This window comes from Crocuta crocuta, unplaced genomic scaffold, assembly GCF_008692635.1.
Source record: "Crocuta crocuta isolate KB4526 unplaced genomic scaffold, BGI_CrCroc_1.0 scaffold14, whole genome shotgun sequence".
Lineage (NCBI taxonomy): Eukaryota > Metazoa > Chordata > Mammalia > Carnivora > Hyaenidae > Crocuta > Crocuta crocuta.
In genome coordinates, this window is record NW_027530209.1 from 3,968,773 (window position 1) to 3,989,035 (window position 20,263).

The window sequence follows — 20,263 nt, forward strand, 5'->3', positions numbered from 1 at the left end:
GCACTTATTTTTAAAGATACTAACATGTACATTATCTCTATCATTACACTAGCAATAATATTTAGCCCTAATCGTTATGGGTTTTTCATTTTAAACAATTTTACAGATACAGAAATTTACAGGGATAGATTTTTCTTTCTCTCTCTTTTTTTAGTGTACTTCTTTTTATTTTAATTTTTTTTAGTTTAATGTCAAGTTGGTTTCCATATAACACCCAGTACTCATCCCAACAAGTGACCTCCCCCATGCCCATCTCCCCCCTTCCCTTTGCCCCACCCCCATCAGCCCTCAGTTTGTTCTCCATATTCAAGAGTCTCTCATGGTTTGCCTCCCTCCCTCTCCCCAACTATTGTCTCTCCTTCTCCCCACCATGGTCCTCTGTTAAGTTTCTTCTATTCCGCTTATAAGTGAAAACATATGGTATCTGTCCTTCTCTGCCTGACTTATAGGGATAGATTTTTCTAACTGAAGGCATTAGCACCTATAGATCCACTGACATAGAGTCACCATGGTCACTTTTCTCTCAGCCCTGTCGCCGTCAGTCCCTTTCTGTCCACTGGTTTGTCTGTTTTCTCTTTAAACTATTTTCCACATTTTGTTTATTTATTTTTTTAATGTTTTATTAATTTCTAGGAGAGAGACAGAGACAGACAGCGTGAGGAGGGGAGGGTCAGAGAGAGAGGGAGTCACAGACTGAAAGAGGCTCCAGGCTCTGAGCTGGCAGTCAGCACAGAGCCCGACGCGGGGCTCGAACCCACGAACCGTGAGATCATGACCTAAGCGAAAGTCGGACGCTTAACCAACTAAGCCACCCAGGCGCCCCTATTTTCCAAATTTTAAAACTATCAATGTGTTGCCCCCATTCCTTATGCTTTGCTCCCATTTTTTCCTTCCTTCTCCCCCTCCACCTTTTTTTAGGAGAGAGAGAGAGAAGAGAGAGAGAGAGAGAGAGCGCGAACACAAGAGCAATAGAAGGAGAGAGAGAAAATCTTAGGTAGGCTCCATACCCAGCCTAGAGCCTGACTTGGGGCTCGATCCCACTACCTCACAATCATAACCACAACCCTTGGATCATCACTTGAGCCCAAATCAAGAATTGGCTGCTTAACCAACTGAGCCAACCAGGTGCCCCCATTTCTTCCTTTCTGTTTGCAGCCATTTCCTTGGTCTCTACATTAATTCTCAAACCCAGGTGCACACAGAAACCCCTGGGGGATTTGATATCAACTGATTTTTTTTCTTTTCACCTTTTGACCCTTTGTTTCTTCCACCCTCCATGCCCCACCTCTGGCAACCATCAATTTATGAGCTTTTTTTTTTTTTTTTAATGCTACAGATAAGAACTATCACATGTTTTTGTTTTTCTTTCACTTATTTCACTTAGCATAATACCTTTGAGGTCCATCCATGTTGATACCAATGACAGGATTTTGTCATTTTTTATGGTTGAATAATATTCCTCTGTGTGTGTGTGTGTGCGCGTGTGTGTGTGTGTGTGCGCGAGCATGTGTGCTTATCCATCACTGGACACTTGGGCTGTTTCCATGTCTTGACTATTGTAAATAATGCCCCAATGAACATGGAGGAGCATATATCTTTTCAAGTTAGTGTTTTAGTTTTCTTTAGATAAATACTCCAAATGACATTTCTGGATCATATGGTAGTTCTATTTTGAATTTTTTGAGGAAACTCCATACTGTTTCCGTAGTGGCTCCATGAGTTTGGATTCCCAATAACAGTGCACAAGGATTTCCTTTTTCTCTACCTCCTCACCAACACTTGTTATTTCTTGTCTAACAGGTGTGAGATGGTATCTCACTGTGGTTTTGATTTGCATTTCCCTGATGAGTAATGATGCTGTTGAGCATCTTTTCTTGAACCTGTTGCCCCTCTCTAGATGTCTTCTTTGAAAAAATATCTTTTCGGATCTTCTCCCTGTTTTAAAATTAGATTATTTACTTCTTTGTTTTTGCTACTGAGTTATATGGGTTCTTTATATATTTTATCAGATATATGATTTGCAAATATTCCTTTCCATTCAGTAGGTTGCCTTTTCGTTCTGTTGATGGTTTCCTTCGCTGTGCAGAAGCTTTTAGCTTGCTGTAGCTCCACTTGTTTGTTTTTCCTTTTGTTGCTTTTGCTTTTGGTGTCAGATTTAAAAGAATCATCACCAAGATCTATGTCAGAGAACTTACTGCCTATGTTTTCTTCTAGGAGGTTTATGGTTTCAAATCTTCTGTTAAGTCTTTTTTTTTTTTTTAATGTTTTATTTATTTCTAGGAGAGAGAGAGAGAGACAGTGTGAGCAGGGGAGGGTCAGAGAGAGAGGGAGACACAGACTCTGAAATAAGCTCCAGGCTCTGAGCTGGCAGTCAGCACAGAGCCCGACGCAGGGCTCGAACCCACGAACCGCGAGATCATGACCTAAGCGAAAGTCAGACGCTTAACCGACTAAGCCACCCAGGCGCCCCTTCTGTTAAGTCTTTAATCCATTTGGAGTTAACCTTTGTGTATAGTATAAGAGAGTGGTCGAATTTCATGCTTTTGCATGTAGCTGTCCAGTTTTCCCAATACAATTTATTGAAGAGCCTGTCTTTTCCCCATAGTATATTCTATAGTCTTTGTTCCTTTTGTCATAAATTAATTGACCACAAACCATATATAGGTTTGTTTCTGAGCTTTCTATTCTGTTCCACTGATCTATGTGTCTATTTTTATGCCAGTCCCACACTGTTTTAATTTCTATAGCTTTGTAATATAGTTTGAAATCAGGCAGCATGATACCTCCGGCTTTGTTCTTCTTTTCCAGAGCGCTTTGGCTACTTGCGTTTTGGTTTGTGTGTTTGTGTGTGTGTGTGTGTGTGTGTGTCATACAAGTTCCAAGACTGTTTTTCTATTTCTGTGAGAAATCCCATTGGAATTTTGATACGGACTGCATTGAATCTGCAGATTACTGTAGGGACATTTTAACAATATTGATTTTTCCAATCCAAGAGCATGCTGTACCTTTTTATTTGTTATTTTAATTGTTAATGTTTTACAATTTTCAATATGTAGGTCTTTCACCTCCTTGTTTAAATTTATTCTGAAGTATTTTATTATTTTTGATGCAATTGTAGATGGGATTGTTTTATTTCTCTTTCTGATAGTTCATTCAGCATATAGAAATACAATAGATTTTTGTGTATTGAAGTTGTATCCTGCAACGTAACTGAACTTGTTCAGTAGTTCTAACAACAGGGAGTTTTAAAAAGCCTATGGCACCTGAGTAGTTAAGCCGGTTAAGCACCTGCAGCTCAGGTCATGATCTCACAGCTCACGAGTTCAAGCCCCACGTTGGGCTCTGCACTGACACCTCAGAGCCCAGAGCTTGTTTCAGATTCTGGGTCTCCCTCTCTATCTGCCTTTCCACTGCTCATGCTCCATCCCTTTCTCTCCAAAAAATGAATAAAACATTTAAAAAAGTCTAATGACCAGATCCCAGCCCCAATAAATCTGATTCAGTCAGTCTGAGGAAGGCCTGTGTGGCAGTACTTGTTAAAAGTTCTCCAGGTGGTAAAATATAAGGCTGGGGTTGAGGACCATGTCTATACCCATGGCCTCCATCTCCTCAGCAGATAGTCCCTCCTTCCCCCTTTCTTTCAGACTTTCCCTGTTGTGGGTGACTAAAACTGCTGCCTTGAAAGTCATCAGCAATGTCCTTATTAACAAACCTTCTTTCTTCCAATTTTCCCTCCCTTCCTTCCTTCCTTCCTTCCTTCCTTCCTTCCTTCCTTCCTTCCTCTACCTCATTTTATGCTGTTGACCACTTTTTCCTTCAAGTAAATTGCTCCTCCCTGATAATCCAATATACTTATCTATCTTAGTTCTAATCCTACTACAGGTCTTTTCCCTATTCATTGTTTCATCATTTATTTCAGATTCTCTGAACATTCCCCCAAAGACTGATCTTTTGCCTCCTCTTTATTTGTTCTATTTCAGAAAGTTCAGCCAAGTCACACCCCTTAACTGTCCCTGCTTTCTAGGGGAATACTGTTAATGGGGTATTCGCTTTTCTTTCTTTCTCTCTTCCTTTCTTTCTTTCTTTCTTTCTTTCTTTCTTTCTTTCTTTCTTTCTATCGGCTCTTCAGCTCCATTTCTTTAGCTTACTAGATTATTCCATTTGGGGTCCTCTCCTATAGCTGCTTTAAACTCAATATGTTGAAAACTGATTTTCCAGCCTTTTATCTTTTTTTCTTTACCTTTATACCCCATACAAAGTCTCTTCTTTTATATATACATGTATAGTCCACCCATGAGTGATCTCTCCACCCATTTATCAACATCATATTCTATTTTTAAAAGTTATAAGTGCAAAGAAATATGCTGTTGAGTATGCATACACTTTTAAAAATAGAAGGGAGTAATATTACACAAACTCTTCTATAAACTGCTTTTGCATTTATCGTTACATTATGGACTCCTTTCTATGATTTCTATGACAGTGCATTTAGAGCTCCTTTGCAGTGGCTGTTTAGGATTCAGTTGCATGGGAGTGCTGTAATATAGTTCTTCTGTTGATGGATATTCAGTCGGTTCCTGCCTTTATGCTCATTGCAAACAATGCCAAAATAAACATTCTTGTATATATATCTTCTGCGAATATTTCCTTAGGATCAATTCCTAGAGGCCGAATCTGCTGCACACAGCATGAATCTGGGTTTCAGTCCTCACTTACGTTTGATTCCTGCCTCCCCCATCCCTCAGCCATCATCGGGGAATTTTGATACTTCCTTTCAACTGTCCTTATATCCTTTCTTGCCATTTCTTGTCTATGCCCGGTGCCCTCCCCCCATACCTGGATTCCTACTGTAACTTCAGGTCAAGCTGCTCCTTGGCTCCAAGGCCCCAGTGACTTAGCCCTGGATCCTTACCTTAAGACTGGCCGTGGCTATCTATGTCTATGGCTGCAGGCTTCCCACCCTATCTTTCACTCACTCTACTCCATCCACAGCCTTACTATTAAGTGAATGTGCCAAGGAAGCTCCTGCCTCAGGGTCTTTGCACTCTCTCTTCCCTCACCTGGGAATGCTTTCTCTAGATACTCACATGGTTTGGTCTCCTATTATCATTTCATTTTCTGCTTTAGCATCGCTTCTTTAGAACTTACCTGACTCTCAGGAAGAAAACATCTTACTACCTTTCATTCCTTGATCTGGTTTTGTTTTTCCCTTTGTAGCACTTAGCACCCATTAAAATAAACACTTGTTTGTTGAATGGACAAACTGCAAGGAGCTTTCTCGTTGGATTCTCTGTTTAAATCTCTTCAATCCAACCCACTACACTTTGCATTGTTTTTCTTTAAACACCAGTTTGGTTACATCAAAGGTTTCCAAAGACGTACTGCTTCTTAAGGCAAAGACTGCAATAATCTAACTTCGCTTGCCAACTCTAATCACACCTTCTTGACCACTTAGATGGGTCTCTTTTATGTCTTAAAGCCATACTGACTCAGGGAAGCTACTTCCCTTTGATGGCATCTCCTGGGTGTTCTTTTTATGGAATTTATCATTTTACACTGTGTAAATTATACCTGAGCACACCTCATATTGGTATTCTCCACATCTTTTATCTCTTTTATCTCCATTTTGCATCTTGCTGAGACCATTTGCAGTCGAAAGCTTAACAAGCTCTTTGGAGTTTTAGTGTCAAGCTTTGCTCATTCTTAAAGTGAGGATTCCCTACCCCCCCCCCCAACCCCTTCCCCTGTGGAGTTTGGAGGGTTTTTAGAGACTGTCACTAGTTCTTCTTTTAACCATTTTTCTTTGGAGCAATCACAAGTGCTTCTCTCTACAAGGAGATGAAAATATTCCATCTGCCTGACACCCTAAGTACTATTTGGGGGTGGGTTGAAATTGCTTTCTGGAGATGGGGCTGACAGCTGAGAGCTCAGTTAATGTTTCGATTTTTGTTTTTAATCTCTTCTCAGATAATACTGTGTACCTGCTGGTGGTGAACCATCCAGACTTTAAGTCCACAGTTGAGTTGTTTAAATTTCAACAAGAAGAAAAATCACTTTTGCATCTGAAAACCATCAGACACAAACTTCTGCCTAAGTACTGAGATGCATCATATTTCTATTTTCCTTTCAAACCAGTAGGTGGTTAATATACTTTTAGTTTTTCCTTTTAGCCAAAGGGGGAGGGGAGATAATGGCTGGTCAACCCTCCTTTCTAATGATCACCAACTCCTCCAAATGTTCTTCTGCAGATACTTTTGAGGATTAAAACCCTTGACTGAAGACCCATTCTCTACCTCTCTCATTTCGCAGGCTGCCTGGATGATGACTCAAGGCTCTGGGCTCAAAATGTCCAATTGAACTGTTCTGGAGAAATAGCCTTACTCTTCTCCAAAGCCACACTTAGTATTTCCAATTCAAACCAGTTTCACAGATGAATTCCACATCTTGAGCTTGCTTATTTATTCATTTTTTTATTCTGTATAAAATATAGAATCTTTGATGTTTCTATGAATTAGAAACATATGCCCAATGGAGACCTGAAATCCAGTTGCCTGTAAGACCTTCCTGTACCGCCTTTACTGCCGTTGTTGGCACGTGATTTATGTAATAAATTTCCCTGTGGTTAACACTCAGCTCCAATCCTAGACTTCTTGACAATATAACACAAAGAAAAAGAAACCACTCAGGGATCCCTGATCAACTCTACATAAAATCAACTTCCTCACTTGCCTTACGATTTGGTTTATGAGGCTAGTGATGGATTTGGGACAATAATCTGACACTGTCTTCCCAAACAATCTTTTTCCTTTAATCATTAAGATTTTCTAGAATCCCAACCTTTATTTGATTGATTAACAGACAGCATTGGCAGGATTTGTAAATCTGGGTTTCTTCTAAACTGTGTGTTATTCATATGAAGGGGCCCAGCAGAGGGCCTAGCACTTTGTATGCACTTAGGGTTCCCAGTATCCCCTCCTCTTTTTTCTTACCTGGTGGTTTTGAAGACAGAGAAACTGAAGTTGGAGAGAAACTGAGTTACTGGATGAAGGCCAATCAACTAATTAGTAGTTGAGTAGGTACTATATGGCCCAAGTCTTTTTCTGCATCCCTGGGATGGGTGAAAATTCAGAGAACAGCTTCTGGTGGGACAGCTTATTTATACATTTATTCAACAAATAGATTTTGGAAAGAGAATGAGAATACTGAGTGTCTGGCAGATGTACTGCATACTAAGATCTCAATTAGGGAAAAGTATACAGAATGGAAAAGCTGGGCTAATAATAATAATAATAATAACAATAACAATAACAGCAACAGTGAGCTTTAACTATAAGTTAGGTGCTGCAATAACCAAATTTAAACTGATGACTTTATTATCTTTTTGCAAATGCCTGCTTAATTAAATGTTATTATTATACCATTTTAGATAAAAAAAAAAAACAACTTTGAAGTCTAGAGTATTTAACTTGCCACAGATGATACCATCAGTAAAATGGTGTAGCTGGGATTTTAACTCTGATAGCTTGAAGCTGAGGCTGTTCCTCTGAGCCACTATGATATAGTGAAAACTTAGTTTATTTGTTTCACAATTAGACTTGGAAATCTCAGATTAGCCCAGTCTCCCAGAGTTAGAGTATTTTTTTTCTGGCCAACTGCAAAAATATTTATCTTTGGCAATGTAGAGCCAAACTGAAAATAACTGTAGTGCCACAATTAACCAAAATTCTGTTCTCTGGACCAAAAGACTAGCCATGTATATGTTCTGCTTTGTATCTGATGGTTGTTTATACTGTTGTTTATAGCATTAATGCTCTTATTACTAATCTATTATGATTTAAGCATGTTATTAATTATAACACAATGGCCATGACTGGTCGTCTACTATATGCCGGCATAATGTCAAGGTCTTTGTAGTCATTCTTCCATTTTGTTTCCCAACCTCTAAAGGTACAGAGAGGAAAGTGAGGCTTGGAGGTTAGTGACATGCTATGGCCCCATATATATAACAAGCAACGTCAGCATTCAAATGGGGTTTACAAGATTTCAAAACTGTAGGGCCCCTGGATGGTTCGGTTCGGTTGGTTAATAATGTTTCAGCCTTCGGCTCAGATCATGATTTCACCTTCTTGGATTTGAGCCCCGCGTCAGGCTCGGTGCTGACAGCTCAGAGCCTGGAGCCTGCTTCGGATTCTGTGTCTCCCCCTCTCTCTGCCTCCCCCAGCTTGTGCTCTGTCTCTGTCTCTCTCTCAAAAATAAATATTAAAAAAAAGATTTCAAAGCTATTACTCTGGCACACCCATCTCTGCTCCTTTTTATGAAAAACAGGCAAATGATTATAAAGTGTACGCATTTTTGGAAGTTTACTTTTAAAAAGGAGAGGGGAAAAAAGAAGGGAAAGAGGCTTATGCTTGGAGTCTGTAAACACTAATCCTGAATTCCTAGACCTTTTTCCTCATGTTGTGATAATGGCCACCATTGATTGAGGGTTTAGTGAGTGGCACGCTTTCTACAAATCACACAACAGGCATTGTCTTACGGTGATTTCTACTGCGGCTCCACAAATTAGGATTCTGACCCTTACTCTTATACTAATGAGCTGTATGAAGCTGGGAAAATTATTTAACCTCTCTTTACAGATGAGAAAACTGAGGCTCTGTATGCTTATCTAACTGGCTCAGGAGCCTAGAGCTGCGTCAGAGCTGATGTGCAGGCCATTACGCCCCCTGCAACAGAGCAGAGATCATTCTCTCCCAGATAATGGCCCTGGGGAACTTCTGTCACCTCAATCAACAAAGAATGACTCACTTATGTGTTCACTGTTGTTCCTATTAAAGCAGAAAAATAGACTCATATATCTTAGATTTTCAGTAACAGAGAGAGAATCAAAATCAGAAAGAAAATATGCCAGAGACTCCTGTTTCTGAGCATTCTTGTTCATGGACATTTTACTCAGTTTAGAACCATGAAACTAAGGCTGGAAGTAACGTCTTAAAGCTGAAAGATAGACCAGTCCATCTCATCCTCCTTTTACAGACAAGGAAACTGAGGCCAGGGCCTCATGTGAAATCATTGATTTTGCCTAAATTGCACGGCTAATAGTAGCAGAACTTTAACTAAAATGCAGGTCTCAAGATTGCCCACTTGCAGCACTCCTATTGCCTGATGATGTCTCGGATTGTTCTATATGAGAGTGTGTTCTAGATGAACATAAATAAATTGTGCCCTGATAATGATTCCTGACCTAATTTAATGTCTATTGAATTTAGTATATCTACACACACACACACACACACACACACACAGACACACACACCCTAGCACTATTTTTAAGATACAGTTGATAAGATTTTTTAAAAATATATTTTTATTTATTTTTGGGAGAGAGAGAGAGAGCGAGTACGAGCAGGGAAGGGGCAGAGAAAGGGAGACACAGAATCCAAAGCAGGCTCTAGGCTCTGAGCTGTCAGCACAGAGCCTTATGTGGGGCTCAAACTCAACAACTCTGAGTTCATGACCAGTGCCAAAGTTGGATGCTTAACTGACTGAGCCACCCAAGTGCCCCTAATAGGACTTTTATGTTACATTGCTATAACAATTTTTTAGTTTTTTTAAAGAGTAATTGTTGTCTTTGAGGATTATACAGGTGGGATTAATGCCATATTAATTCTGTGCTATAATAGCTAGAGTGAAAACTCCATCCCACATCTTGATTTTAGGAACAGACATTAATGAATGCTAATGAATGTATAGTCCTGTAATGTATAATACCTTCACCTGTATATATCATATGTGTGTGTGTGTTTGAATTTGCAGTTTGAATGACATTGTTGCTGTGGGACCTGAGCACTTTTATGCCACAAATGATCACTATTTTGTTGACCAGTACTTGAGATCCTGGGAGATGTATTTGGGTTTAGCGTGGTCCTATGTTGCTTACTATAGTCCAACTGACGTTCAAGTGATGGCAGATGGATTTGACTTTGCCAATGGAATCAACATTTCACCTGATGGCAAGTATGTGAACTCTTTCAAATATCGTGCATTCCCCCAGTCCCTTGCTAGATATCTTTAGAACATATTCATTCTCTAAATAATGTGGCACATTTTAACATGTTATCCTGGTAAGAGGAAATTAGGAAGAACTTTAAAATATCTTAATTTTTCAGGGGGTAAAATTTATCAGACAAAACTTTTCTATTTTGTGTAGGCATACTCTTAAAAAAATTTTTTTTGTGTATGTGGGAGATCTGTGATAAACATTTAGTATTGCTAAATAGCTTTGCTTCAAGGGAAGATTTTTGAGTGCATAATAAGATGAACAGCTTGTAGTTATATGTCTCAGTAGCGCTGGGTTGTGACAAGATAAAGAGGTTGCACCAAAATGCAAATCAAGACACTGCTTTCTTCATCAAAAAAGTGTTGCTATGGGGGAAAATTCAGTTGAACTCACCAGTGTGCCCCATGATGTAGTTGATTTATATTATTATTTGGTGGTGGCCCAGCAATAAACAATTCACAGAAAAGCACTAGTCTGGGTACGACACTTGGGATAACATTGGTCTCTATGTAAAAGCTGTATATCGGGGACACCTGGGTGGCTCAGTTGAGCATCTGTCTCTTGATTTCAGCTCAGGTCATGATCCCAGAGTTGTGAGATCGAGAGTAGAGCTTGCTTGGGGTTCTCTCTCCCTCTCTCTCTGCCCCTTCCTCCCCTAAAATAATTTTAAAAGCACTATATATCCATTCATATGTATCCTTCCTCATCTTGTATCATCATGGATTTCAGAGGGTTTAGTAATATAATTAGAAGAAACATCATGGACCACTTTCAATTATTTATAGCACTTCCTGGTATTCCAAAATAGCAGATAGTAAGTCATTATTTCTCTTTTTGCTCTGGGATGCATTGACCACAGCTCTCTATGATGAGTGTAGCATTGTGCTGTGTGCAAAATACTAAATGAATAGGGTCAGGACCAGACTCAGAGTAAGAGGGGAGGGAAACTTCTCTCAGACCCATGCCAAGCATGTTGTCTTCTCTCATACTTTCTCTGGCCTAAAACAAGAGCCTGATTGTCAAGGGGCTTTCCTGCAGCCTGCCTGAGAGACCCCACTATCCTCTGAAATGCAGAATCTGGGGTTTGTCGCTACATTGACAAATTAAGAGAAGCAGTGTAATACATTTTTCTCCCAGATATTAAGAGCTGGTACCAGGGCTAAATTTCTTCCCTTCTAGTCAGGGACAACTAAGTTCTTAAGTTTAGAAATAACTTTTCAGAAATTACAATTCTTTTGTGTATGATAAACTCATTCAGGTTTTTTTTTTTCAGAATTTGGTGTGCTTTGAGATGAGTTCCACTTTCCGGTCTCTAAGCAAAGTTCTTTCCTAGGGAGAGTTATTAGAACTTCACCGTAACCTTTTGAGTTACATTACTTCAAGTGCTTTGATGTAGCTCTTTCTCTTTTGAAGGTATGTCTATATAGCTGAATTGCTGGCTCATAAGATTCATGTGTATGAAAAGCACGCTAATTGGACTTTAACTCCATTGAAGGTAAGATGTATTAACACTATAAGTTTGCAGAGTGATAATTAGATTCTAATTGATTTGTGAAATTAAAAGTGAGCAAAAAAGGATTGTCTAATTGGAGTGGGTGAGAACCCATCTTTCACTTTTCTATTAAGAGTCAACAGCATCTTGTGTTTGTTGTTCGCTTTTATTTGGCGACAGACTGGGAAGCAGCAAACCAAATATCTCACCTATGAAAACTTTGATTCTTTCTGCCCTCGTGAATTTTCAGTTGGGCATTGTATTGCTCAGTTCCCCTTCCCTTCCTCCCCTCCCTGCTTCCTCCCCTCCTCTTCTCCCTCCCCCTTCTCTTTCTCCCTTTCATTTCTTCTTCCATGTTGATAGAACAGCCAAGAAATGGCCTCAACTGGTATTTCATGTGACAGCGCTCTCCACAATAATTATAAATAATATACATATAAAGCCCAATCAAATATAAAGTACTCCCAGTGACCACCGTGCATCCCAGCAGCCCATCACTTTGCAACCTTTGTCTCAGTGCTCCCCCCTCTTGATCTTGCAAGTTCCTGGGCTCAGCAGGGGGCCCTGCCTTGCGTGGGCACTTCTTCCCTCTGCTCAGAGGATCTTCCTCCAGATCTCTGTGGCTTTCCTTCATATCCTTCCAGTTTTCACTAAAATGTCACTTCGGCAAGGCATTGCCTGGCCACCTAGTCTAAGCTTGAGACTCTGCTCCCCTTGCTACCCACACACCATTAGTTTGCAACCTCGGGAGCTTCCTAGTGCAACCCAAACCCACCTCTCTCTACATGGAGGCCAAGGAGAGACCAAGAAAGAGGCAGGCCACTCCAAATTGGTAGGCGGCGGGTTTAATAAAGGAACTCATTTGCTTGGCTTGTCTTAGGCAGCTGCAAGATGCATTTCTCTCCACACCTGCCTGCCAGAATCTTAAAAGTTTATATAGAGGCCTTAATGGGGTTCAGTCATATATACCATTCAGATGGGCTCAACAACACCTAACTCTGTCAAGGCAGTGCCTTTGGAATGGTTCCCACTGTGCAAACATTGGGCAGAATGTACATTTCAGGGACAGGGAAGAGGATGAGGAACCTTCAACTGTCCAGGTCCAACCAGTGGAGGTTGGACTGTTCAGGTCAACCAGTGGTCATGTCCTCTCAGTGACCTCCTCCACCACTCCATCCCTTGTGATAGCTCTTACAGTCTCATCTACCCCCCTCGTCTGCAGTGTGCCCAGGGCAGTCAGCAAGGGGTTTCAATAGCATGGATGCAGCTTGTTTAGTGGCTATCTGGCTACATTGGAGGCAGATGCTATAGCAACAATACCAGCACATGCAAGAGAAAACACAAAGTAGGCAATGATTCCCAAAATCAGTGACCATTTTTTTCCTCCAAGAGCCCCACCATCTGAACCACTGATTTATTAAGTCCCCTGAACTAAGGGTCAAATCAGTGAGGGCATTCATTTGTGTCCTTACGTGATTTAATAAAGATGACACATTAGCAGATGCATCAGGTATGAACACACAACATTCTGTTTGGATGATGGCAAAGAGGTGGTAATAGTGTTCAAGGCCATCCTATTGTGGACGACAGCTTTTATCATTAGAGACATTTCAGTGTTCAGTACAGACAGGCTTTGTTGGCTCTTATTTAAGTCTGGCTGGATGCATTTGGTAGGGGCTTTGATGTGTTCTCTAATACCCTCCAGGCCAATGGAGGGAACAAAGCCAGTGGCCAGATGATCATATCAGTGGAAACAGAGTGTGCCCACCTGGCCTGGGGCTGGGGGGAGCTTGGCAGTTGTTACTGTGGGGTGGACTCTACTGCATGCCCAGGGAAAACACAGAGTGTAGGGGCCCAACCACATAGGTAGAAGCCATGACCAAAGATTTGGGCCACCTGAGCACCGGGTCCCATTTGTGGCCACCCAATAAATACCTGGGCAGTGTGAGCAGTCAGTGCCAAAGCAGTTGCCACCCTTTAATATGACAGAATAATTACACAGTACCAGTGATATCCATCCCATGGATACATTCCTCATACAATTGGGTTGGTTCTATTTAGAATGATTTTTCTGTTCCCAACATAGGGGTACCTGGAGGTTCCACTGTCTGTAACCCTAGGTAGCTCACACAAACCCATCTCAAATCTGAGCATAGCCACCCATAGCTCTAATGGTGGTATTTCTAGAATCCTTCAATCAGCACTGTGATGGGGGGCCTGTGTAGTTTGACTGACTACAAGAAAAAGAATACCCAGGCCCAGTGTTACTGATGGTATGTGCCCTTAGTTGGTTTTCTGGATTAGTATTGGTAATATCAGATGAATTCAGAGTACTCCTCTTAAGTTGCTCTTTCTTAATGTACTGCTTTAGAGCTTTTGGATCCCCTCCCCAGCATGGTGGTACCTACTATGGCAATCCTGACAGCTAGAGAAGGGCAGCTGCTCAGTTATCCAACAGTTGAGTTTATTTCTTTGTCAGACATATGAGTGGTCCACTGTAGAAGGGTATTTCCCTCAGGTGCCCATTGTGTGACTAGACACCCCAGGAGCAGCAGAAGTTTTCAGGTTGAAAAAAAAAAAAGATATTTAATAGGAACTTACGTGGGAGATCTTCCCCCTTCTTTAAGAATTACACTTGTGGCCTGATCCTTAGATGGTAATGTGTCTGCTGCTTTAGGCATTTGACCATGGTGTATATACCATACATGTTGGCCAGGGAAGGCAGCGCCGTCATGCGTGAGGAGGTAGCCTGGGAGCAGGATATGCCAGAATAGGGCCCATACCCTTTCCCCTCTTTCAGTGGTGCGTGTTCCATTCCAGATGTAGTGCATTTCAACAGGTCCAACCTGCAGCAGAACAGTGGGATCCAGTGGGGCCCCAGTAGTTCCCCTTCACCCAGGGGTGCAAGGTAAGTCACCCATCCTGGTGGGACATATCATCGCAAACTCCAGTAGATGATGCTTTGCCCGGGCGTTATGGGGCTTGGTGTTCTCAGCAGCATAGTTCCTTGATCCATGGTGAGAGTTGGGGCAATTGCTGCCTCTCATGACTTCCGGACCTTTTCAGTATTGGGTGCCTTGGGAGGGGTCCCCAGTCTGGCATCTGGGGCAACAGCGCCCTACTGGTTGATCATTCAAAGATATTAAAGCCTGGGGTAGTATTATAGCCTACCCAGCCAAGGGGGTTTTACTTGCTGGTAATTTCATCTGATGCTTTAATATTCCATTTCACCTTTCTACCTGCCCCCCCCCCCCATTTGTGGGTTATAGGGCAGATGGAACTTCAATGTTGTGTTCTTTTGCCCGGTTTTGCACATGATGACTTTTGAAATGTGACCCCAAATCATTGTCTATTCAATGACGGCATTCATACATATTACTCAGCTTCTCTAATCCCCTGATGGTGGCAGCCATGATGACAAGGGAGACCTTGGGTTAGGTCAGATGTGGTGACCTATTTAGAACCTAACTCACAGGAAAAGGACTAATCCAATCAGTTTGCCAAACCCAGTGGATGGCCTCAGACTTCTTTGGCAGTTGCCTTGGATGCTGTTTAAAACACACAGGGCATGCTGTTACTGTATTGACAAAGTCACTGTATTTTCAGGGCAATGGAGCATCCTTGGAGATATGCCTTCCCAGGGCACTGGGGTGGCTACTCTTTTTATGCACCCAATCTTTGTGTCTACTAAAGGGTTAGTTGCTAGTGCTTATATCCAAGCCAGGACATCTGCTTCCTTATTGCCAAAGGGTGTCAGTCCCTTGTGAGCTGAGATGTGGAAGACAGTGAGGACTGTCTCAGGTTCTTGCAGGCAGGTTCGAATATTTTTCCATGTATCCTGATCCCACCAGGGCTTAAGAGTATTCACCCCTTGCTTTAGCATTGTCCAAGCCATGGGATGAATCCCTTTAGAACACCCCAACTGTCAATGCAAAGGGTTAAAGGTCAGGGCTCATGAGTGATCACCAACCAAACAGACCCACGGTGGCTGCGATTTCTTCCCGGTTTCTTTCCGCTTCCACCCAGATGATGTCAGTGTTGGGCTGAATAGCAACTCAACTGCACCGCCCCTAGATGGATTCCCTTGACTAGATCCATCCGCCACTCTCTCTCTGTAGGCTGCTAGGGCTGCCACAGGAATGGGGCCCGGGAGGGGTGGTGCATCTGGAGGATATACATACTCTACAGGGCCCTGGTGGGGCTGTCATTTCTAGAGACAGCGCACTGGTGGACAGAGCGCTCCTCTGCGGCAGATGGGAACACCACATAGTCCACATGAGGGCTTGAGCCGTGGCAGAGATGGGTCAGCGGAACATATTCTCAACCCACCCCTTGAAAAGAAGGAACGTTCATACTTTGACATACTTTCCGTCCTGAGAGGCTCCACTGGAGCAGTACTGTCTACACTGCTAGGATCTGTTGCTCTACGGGGTGTATGGAGTTGCTGTCCCCTTCCAGAGCTGGGGCCAAAATCCTAGGGGAACTCTGTCCTCCTGTGATCCCCAGTGCAGTACCCAGCTCATACCTTCTGGAGTCACAGACCCAACTCAAATGATAGCCCTGCTTGGGAGATGCCCAGAGCTTTAATGCCCTAAGCTTTCACTAGTATTTTTGCCTTCTCAAAGGTGACTTGTTGCCATGATCCCCAGTCCCACGCGTGTCCTTTTTTTTCTCTTGATCAGTCCATAGAAGGGACAGACACATGGTGCCAGATGGGGAATAAAAGTCCTCCCAATCCCCCAAATCCCCACAAAGATTTGTACCTCTTTCATGTTCTTAGGAATTGTTAAGCTTGCATCTTATCAATCACAGCTTCCGGAACACATGTCTTGCCTAACCAAATGACTTCCCAGAAACTTTATGGCAGCTTCTGGGCCCTGAATATTTTGTGGGCTCATGGCCCATCCTGTCCCTTGCAGCTGTTCCAGGAAAACTTGGAGTATGTCCTGCAGCATGTTCTTGCATAGTTTCTTCTATCTTCTTACGCTCCGGAGCAATTTGTATTGTTTGACAGTTATCATTTCCCCCAGGGGTGGCAGGCCCACTGGTTTCCAGTGGGTGTTTCCTTCCAGAACTGGTTTGATTACTATAACCCAGCGTCGGAATTCACAGATAGAGGTTTGCAGTTTCATCTTGTAGGATGTCAATGCTCAGTATGATCTCTGGTGTTGGAGAGAGAGAAGCCTCATATTCCTGGGGTAGAGGGGGAACACTAAATTTGTAATGTCAAAGAACTTTCTTAACCATAACCATTTGTTCTGTGTAATGATTGATGGTGTTTAAAACTTCTGAGGGTTACCATGTATTAGAGTACATTTGGATCCAGCATGCCCTAGAGTTTGTTCTGGAGGACTGGTGAGTAGTGTATACAGCTTGAGGCCTCTGCTGGCCCCTCAACTGCCCTCACCTCGAGGCAGTCCTGGCCTGCATTTATACCTGAGGTATGGGAGGAACTCATCCTAAATAGGACTATATTCCCAAAGCTTCTGCTAGAGCAGGCAAAGCATCAGGGATGGGAAGGGGCAGATGGAGCAGGTCTGAATTGTTGTTCAGGTTTGATGGCTTTCCACAGGCCAATGAATATAGTGTTGAGTTGTCAGTTTCTCCATTCATGTGAGGTCCCTGCAACAATCAAGTTAAACCACACTTGCTTCTGGGTTATTTTTACTGGACCTTTCTAGTCAATTGGGATAGCCTTTGGGTTTTATGGGTGACCTCTCTGTCTCAGGTCTTTCCCACAGCCCATACCATTCCTGGGATTTGTCAGTTTTCCCCAGATCAACAATGGATTGACCAACATTATAAATGTCTTGTCTCACAACTGGGCTCAACATGGACATGCGTGTCCCATAAGAGGTGTTGGGGGCTGACTGGAGAATCCTCTCATTAACTCTTGCAGTGAATGTGGCCTAATCAGGGCTTTCAAAGACAGAGATGGAGATTGCCCGTCTCATTCCCAATTCCCTAAGGATTGTTGGACCCCCTGTATAGATTTTCAGGATTCCACACGCCCAGGTAGGTGCCCCTCATTGGGCCAAACTTCACTGCAGGCGACAATAATTCAGTCTATAAGAGAGTGAGTACTTTGAACCTTTGAGCTCCTTCCAGGTGCTGCTGGAGGGCAGGGTGTGCAGTGATGTTGCTCATTTTCTCTGTTCCTGCCCAGAGAAATGTCATCTCCCCCCGTATCCCATAGGTGCACTAATCGTGTTGGGATACATTCCCTGGCCTTTTTACTGGAACTTGGCAGCTGTATCAGTCAGCTCAGTGGGAGTACATTCTCCCTTCGTATCGTTTTCTCAGTTGGAGACTACCCTGCTAGCTGGGGCTGTCATGGTGCCGTTGCTTTCCTGTGTATTAGGGGTTGGACAGCAGGGGGCGTTTCGTTCGCTTCACTGTCAGTCACCACAGCATCCTCCTCTTCACTCTCCTCACTTTCCCGGGGGCTCCACCTCCTCGAGTCCCAATCAAACTTTGTCACAGCACTTGGAACTTAATCTGTGGCAGGTTGCGCCCTCCTAGCTTTGCCAAGTAGCATTCAAGATCTTCAAATTACCATCGTGTCTCTCACCACGCCTGGCAGCCCCGAAGCTACAGAGTAGGGCATACCCACCTGTCCTTCTCTGGCCTCAACTCTTCTTCCAGCTTTCTTTCTTTCTTTTTTTAAAATTAAATCTACTTATTTAAAAAACTTAGTATTGATGTATCGTTGACACACAATTAGTTTCATGTGTACAACATAGGGATTGGATTCTGCACATGACTCCATGCTCATCACAAATGCAGTCATCATCTGTCACCATACAACGGTACCGCAGTATTACTGACTATATTTTTCATTTTTGTGACTTATTGATTTTATACCTGAAGTTTGTACCTCTTAACCTCCTTCACCTGTTTTGTTGTTTTTGCACCTCCTTCCCTGCTGGCAAACACCCATTTGTTCTCTGTAGCTATGAGTCTGTTTCTGTTGTTTCTTTGTTCATTTGTTTTGTTTTTTAGATTCCACATGTAAGCAAAATTATATGGTATTTATCTTCCTTTGTTGGACTTATTTCACTTAGCATAAAATCCTCTAAGTTAATCCATGTTTTTGCCCAAACATGGGGGCAAGGAGAGATCAAAGAAGAAGACAGACAGACTGGCAGACGGCAGGTTTAATAAACAGGGGAACTTGTATTCGAGGCTTGTTTTGAACAGACACAGGACAAGTAGATCTCCACACCCACCCACCAGGATCTTTAAAGTTTATATAGAGGCCTTAACTGGATTCAGCCACATATACTGTCCAGATGGTCTCAATAACACATTACTCCCTCAAGGCTATGTCGTTGGAACACTTCCCACTGTGGAAACAGTGGGCAGAATGTACATCCCAAGGACAGGGGAGGGGTTAAGGAGCCTCCAATTGTCTGGGTCCAGCTTGAGGATCAACTGGTGGTCACGTCCTCTTGATGACCTCCTCCAACACACACACATGCGCGCATACACACACACACACACACACACACACACACACACACACACTTCCTTTCTCCTTACAGCTTCATTTTCCCTTCAATGTTCATTACTAACACTATATGTTTTACTTATATTTTATAAGGGAAGTACTGTGTATTTTAGTTTATCTTCTCTATTATCTGCCTCTTCCACTAGGGTGTAGGTTCCAGAAGGGCAGATAGTTTTTTATTTGTTCCTGGAAGCATTCCCAACATGTGGTAGGCACTCAACAAATACTTGTTAAATTAGTACGATGGGGCTGGTACACTTCAGGGGTTTATCTTCTACCCCCCACCATTTATGATCTGGTCTGAAGTTTTGGTCAAAAGAAGTAAACACACAAAGGAGAGGAAAGCAAAAGTAACACCAAAGTGGAGCATTGTAAAAGCAGTCCCCTGTCCCTTATGAACAAGACATCCCTCTCTTGCCATAACCACCTATGACGTGGAGTGTTGTCCCCATGCTCCATGGCCCTGTTCTTGTCAGTACATCCAAGGTACTGTCATGACAGGCTTCACTCTAAGAAAATTACCTCAAAGCTATACCAAATGTAGCATCATGCTTGACATTAAAAATCACTGGCATGGCCCATTTGGTATTAGCTGAAGTAAAGTGGAATTTCACACACTCATACTGGCTAAGGGAATAAAAGTAGATTGTGGTTGTAACAGTAGGTACCTCTGTAACCTGAAAGCTAAAGAATGTTTAAGACTAGAGCCCAATCTAATATATATTCACAACAGAATGATAAAGGCACTGGTCCTGCCAAGGACGTATTTCAGGGTTGGCACCCATTTTTGGCAATAGGTAATGCCCATCTCCTGATATAACAATTCAGTTGAGGTTCCCCCTCTGTGACTGCAATGTTATTCTTTCTTTTGAAGGACCATATTAATTAAGACCAGGTAATTAGTTAATACTTGGAGTGTCAAGAAATTTGATAAATCAACTGAGACTGATCTTACAATTTGTGATGAGATGCAGGTGGTTTATGTCTTGCAAAATGTGGGATAGACATACAATGGAATACTACTGAGCCTTCAAAAGGAGTGGGTACTAATACGTGCTCCAACAAGGATGAACTTTGAAGATCTTGTGCTAAGGGACATAAGTCCGACAAAAAAGGACAAGTGTTGTGTGATTTCACTTATATTAGGTTCCTAGAATACACACATTCATAGACAGAAAGTGGAATAGAGGTTACCAGGGGATGG

The 20,263-nt window shown here is 42.3% G+C and overlaps 1 protein-coding gene across 1 annotated transcript in view; it reads left to right on the forward strand.

Annotated features, from left to right (window-relative positions):
* PON1 (paraoxonase 1) overlaps positions 1 to 20,263 on the forward strand; it is a 38,067-nt gene that overhangs the window by 12,386 nt on the left and 5,418 nt on the right. Inside the window, exons 5-7 of the mRNA XM_077765332.1 lie at positions 5,968 to 6,094; positions 9,814 to 10,014; positions 11,471 to 11,552. Of these exons, the coding sequence (XP_077621458.1) occupies positions 5,968 to 6,094; positions 9,814 to 10,014; positions 11,471 to 11,552 (410 nt within the window). The remainder of the gene's footprint in view (positions 1 to 5,967; positions 6,095 to 9,813; positions 10,015 to 11,470; positions 11,553 to 20,263) is intronic.